The sequence below is a fragment of the Bombina bombina genome, unplaced genomic scaffold (genome assembly GCF_027579735.1).
Source record: "Bombina bombina isolate aBomBom1 unplaced genomic scaffold, aBomBom1.pri scaffold_2087, whole genome shotgun sequence".
NCBI lineage: Eukaryota > Metazoa > Chordata > Amphibia > Anura > Bombinatoridae > Bombina > Bombina bombina.
Genome location: NW_026512823.1, coordinates 19,332 through 24,611, shown reverse-complemented (window position 1 = coordinate 24,611; position 5,280 = coordinate 19,332). Strand labels below are relative to the sequence as shown.

The 5,280-nt window shown below is 34.4% G+C and overlaps 1 protein-coding gene across 1 annotated transcript; it reads right to left on the bottom strand.

Moving 5' to 3' along the window:
* Nucleotides 1-1,132: 1,132 nt before the first annotated feature.
* On the bottom strand, nucleotides 1,133-3,475 carry LOC128644544 (zinc finger CCCH domain-containing protein 6; the record flags this gene model as incomplete). The annotated part of the gene is made up of 1 exon (XM_053697121.1): nucleotides 1,133-3,475. A coding segment is annotated over one exon (1,499 nt), but the record flags the coding sequence as incomplete, so codon positions are not given.
* Nucleotides 3,476-5,280: the final 1,805 nt, after the last annotated feature.

The window sequence follows — 5,280 nt, the reverse complement described above, 5'->3', positions numbered from 1 at the left end:
TTAAGGAGGCCATCTACGGGCACAATGCTGTTTAACATATATAATGATGTAATCATGTCTGTTTTTTTTCTCTCTTTTTTCTGTTATGCTATATGATATTTGGCCCTGCGTGGCGCAATATTTACAATTTGATTTTTCTGCATCCATTGTTGGATAATAATAAATGATTTAAAAAAAAAAAAAAAAAAGTGCATGCTCTATTTGAATCACAAAAGAAAAAAATTGGGTTCAGTGTCCACATTAGATTTCTGGAAGGCATCTCCAATTAGTCCAGAGAGGCCATAAAACCACCAGTACTGAATGTGTTCTCATGAAAGTGTGAAACATTAATATTAAGCAAAACATAAAAATTGTTGCTTGCGCATTATGATTGACACTAGAAATTTTAAAAGTAACATTTTGCTACAGAAAACCCTTAAAATCTATTTTTATTATGATATTCAAAAGAAAAACTTTAGATTTTTATATGTAAACGTAAATTATTTTTCTTTGCTAAGCTATAATCGTCCACAAATTTATCTCTAATGTAAAAGGTGCACAATATCATATTAGTATGTAGAAATATATGGCTAGCTGTTAGCAAATATTTTTTTAAATTTATGTAGCCTTAAAGGACCAGTAAATACAGTAGATTTGCATAATCAACAAATGCACAATAAAAAGACAATGCAATAGAACTTAGTCTGAACTTAGTGAGAAGATTTTTTTTGTGACAAATTCCAGTTGTCTTTTTCCACTCCTGTATCATGTGACAGCCATCAGCCAATCACAAATGCATATATATATATATATTTATATATATATATTCTGTGAATTCTTGCACAGGCTCAGTAAGAGCTGGTCACTCAAAAAGTGTAAATATAAAAAGGCTGTGCACATTTGGTTAATGGAAGTAAATTGGAAAGTTGTTTAATATTGCATGCTCTATCTGAATAATGAAAGTTTAATTTGACTTGAGTGTCCCTTTAAAAGAACAAAATAAAATTTACTAATGTACTTGTGGTACAAAATAAAATTAGAAGTGCATTACATGGCAAGTGAATCAATTCACAGTTTGTTGTACAACATATATTTCCAAAGTTATCTACTGTAACATGAACCTTTTGTACATGAGTAGCAAATCAGAACTGCATCGTTTTCTTAAATATTTACTTAAAATCAAATAAGCAATTAATACAAGTACTGTTATACACACAAAAAAATACATTTCATGCAATACATAAACATCATTGTCTAGTCTACAGTACTTATTTAGAATATAGTCAATTTAAAGAATGAAATAAAAATGCTTCAAGAACTCAAATTTTTCTCAGTACATTAACCGTACAGAACTAAGCTTTCCCATCCCTCTATTTACAATATTTAAAAAATTGTTTAAAACACAATTTGAACTACTGGTATAAATTAACAAGGTTATACATATATGTTACATGTATGCATGGCAAAATAATTTGCAATACACACTGAAATGGAGTGTCAATAGATCTTCCCAGACAATCTGCTTTTAAGTTAAAGCTTTTACTAAACATATGTGTGTGTGTGTGTGTGTATATATATATATATATATATATATATATATATATATAAATAATTCCTTTTAAATAGCACTAAGAAAACTACACAGTATTGCTTGATACCATACAGTCATTAATGAGTATGAAAAGACGGTTTAGTATATACTTAATTGACTTTTATGAAAATTGTAATTATGTTCTATTTACAATGAAAGTGCTTGGTTCTAGTTTAATATGCCAGCTTTACCACATGATTAACAATTCCTCAAATCTGGCATGTACAAAGAAAATACAATGATAGACTGGCAATAAATATAATTTAGATCTACATGTGATTCCACAACTACTTATAGTAGCTTAGCTTGCTTTTAATTTACAAATAAATAGAGTACAGAAGATACAAATCACAATACAATTTACAAAAAACAAGCAAAAACAAATCTCTCTTTAATGGAGAAGTTGCTAACAAAATGGTGATGCTGTGGGATCAAATGTTTTAAAAACATCTTTCAATGTTTTATCATCAATGTCCACATCTTGTGTTTGGTTCACTTGCCCCAATGACTTTATTTGCCTTGGCTCATTGTACTGTGGGCGAATGAGCCCTGTTAAAGCCTGAATTGGAAGGTTGTGAACTGCTGGTGCAGTGGGTGGCTGTGGTATGCTAGTTAAAGAAGGGCTTTTATTTGAGTTAACTGTTTCTTCAGCTGGACCATTGGTGGAACATTCCTCGCTTTGCTCTAAAACCGGTATGCTTTTTGTTTGTGGTATCTCAGTGGAACATTTAGGCTGCTGAAAACTATCCATTTCCTCACCTTCATTTTTACAAGGTTTATTTACAGTTTCTGTCTTTTTCAGTTCCTCCTCATTTTCTTCTTTTTTGTGTGGGATAGTGTCTGAATTTGATATTGTATTGTCTTTAGGATCATATAATGAAATATTCTTCAATATGGAACTTGGAGTTCTCAAGTGAATGTTTGATGAAGACAGCTTGGGAGCATATGGTGGAAGGACATCTTGATCAGGTTTACTTACAACAGTTGACTGTAATGAGCCAAATCCTGATTTTGCTGCCACGCGAGGGTCTATTTTGAGAGGGTTTGAATCTTTTTGGTTCTCAGTGCTCAACACTCTGCATAACCTCGACTGAAGATTTTTTTGTAGTCGCGGATCTCCCAATTTGTTACTGATTATATGAGATTCTGTATGGTCCACAAAGCTACATCTCACTGCTATATTTGTATGTTTAGCTTTTGTCTCTAGCCTTGGATCCAGCCTTTCTAAGCGTGGGTCAGAAACAGAGTGGTGCACCTCCATTATCATATTACCTGTTTTATTAAGCCTTTGGTCAGCTATAAGTGGAGGCAATGGTAAATTAATTGATGAAACGGGATCAGGTTTAGGTGGGGGAACTGGAAGTAAATCTTCAGGTGCCCACACAATTAATTTAGCAAAGTTTGGTTTGGTCAATATGATATCCATTTTAATATGACTGAACTGTCTTAGTTTACATCGTGGATCCCTTAAACTTACACCTGGTAGCATTTCCAAAGGTATGATAACGGCTTTATCTCTCAGTTCTCTCTCACCATCCTCCTCATCTTCTTGTAATGCTTTGTTCTTTACCTTGCTTCCTGACTGTGGTTGAAGATTATCAGATCTTGCATTACAACTAGGTGAAATCTCATCAGGTTTGGTTTTTCTTGGGTCACGTGAAACTCTTGGATCAATGCATGCAGAATCTGCATGATTCCTGGGACTTTGGGCCGGTTTCATTCGCGGATCAGACATTGGCATTCCTCCCACCCTATCTTTTGTTAGTCTTGGATCAACATTTGCAGAAACAGGCTGTTCTGTTGAATTTTTTCTTAGCTTTGATTGATTTCTTAGTGTTTTTAAGATTGAGTTCACACCACTTTCTTCGTCTTCCTCACTACTTGTGTACCAGTTGACAATTCCTTCTAAAATAAAAAGAAATATGATTAATTTGAAGCATGCAAAAATAGCGACAGTTTAAACTTATTTACTTTTTAGCAAATCCAACATTAGCAATATGGTTTTAATTTTCAGACAGCATTTCTAATAATTTTTGCATATGCAATGCCCTTGTAAACAAGCTATGCCAATTCACATTTTATTGTATTTCTCATTGAATTTTAACACATTTTCTGTTTAGAGTACATCACTTCAGTCCTGTACAGATTTTCACTCAGAGAGCAAGCGTTAAAGGGCTTCAGCAGAAATTTTTCCGTATCAAATCACTAAGCATTGCTGGAATTTTCAAATTAGAGGGACCTTTGTTGAATCCTTAATCGGTACACTGAATGGAAATATTGGTCTGCATTCCCTTAATCATGTCTAACATACAATGTTGCTTAACAATTTTAAACAGATCTTTTTGGCACAGAATCTCAACATTTAAACCCCCAAATAAAAATGTGAATCTCTCCATAAAACGGGGTAATGATATTTGCATAAGTAGTAATAACTGATACTGTGTTAGACATAATTTAGGACATAAAAGTTGCACAGTTCTGTGGACCTGTGAAAATTGGCTCATCATGTAAAAATATTTATGTCTCCAGGATGGATGGACATGAAGTACAGACCGCTCACATGATTTGAACTGGACCATTTTGACAATCCTGTCTCAGGCAATCTGAATTTAAATATACGAATAGAAATAAGTTTGATAAATTCTTAAGCATATAAAAGAAAAGAAAACTGACTAATTTAAGGTAAAGCAATTAATGTTTCTTTGTTGTATGTAGAAGAAAATATAATAAAAAGACAAGAAAGGGTATGGAAGTGTAATAAATAATGGTTATTTGTGCATCAACATGTATGTAAACACTAAGGGCAAAACCTTGACAAACCAGATTTTTTTTAAAAAACTTGTTGACAATTGCAGGGGCTGCCCTCAAGAAATAATTAAAATAAAAGAAATAAAAAAGGGAGTGTCCATCTCGCTGCGAGAAATCTTGCAATCTTTCGGTTTGCAAACAATCCCCAGACCCGCAGGAGGAAAATCTTTAGCAAATATGCCAGACCTGGTTGAGAAATTTCAGCTGCATCCATGGAACTTCCCTGTTCAGCACACTAACAAAAGGGGGGAAAGACATTTTTAAATAAGGAAAAAAAAAGGGTGTGCATTCAGATGATTCAATAGCATCCAAATGTAGGTGGTGGCGGCCGCTCGCCACATTTGGCTTTTTTCGGTCGCATGTATTCTTGTGAAATTGCGACACACTAAGATCTGGATTTACACGGATCTTAGTGTGTTGCACTTTTACAAGAATAAATGCGGCTCTGAAAAAACAAAATTTATGCTTACCTGATAAATTTCTTTCTTTTGCGATGTACCGAGTCCACGGATTCATCCTAACTTGTGGGATATTGTCCTTCCTGACAGGAAGTAGCAAAGAGAGCACCACAGCAGAGCTGTCTATATAGCTCCCCCCTTAACTCCACCCCCCAGTCATTCGACCGAAGGCCAAGGAAGAAAAGGAGAAACTATAAGGTGCAGAGGTGACTGAAGATTACATAAAAAAATACCATCTGTCTTGAATAGACAGGGCGGGCTGTGGACTCGGTACATCGCAAAAGAAAGAAATTTATCAGGTAAGCATAAATTTTGTTTTCTTTTGCATGATGTACCAAGTCCACGGATTCATCCTAACTTGTTGGATACCAATACCAAAGCTTTAGGGCACGGATAAAGGGAGGGACAAGACAGGAACCTAAACGGAAGGCACCACTGCTTGCA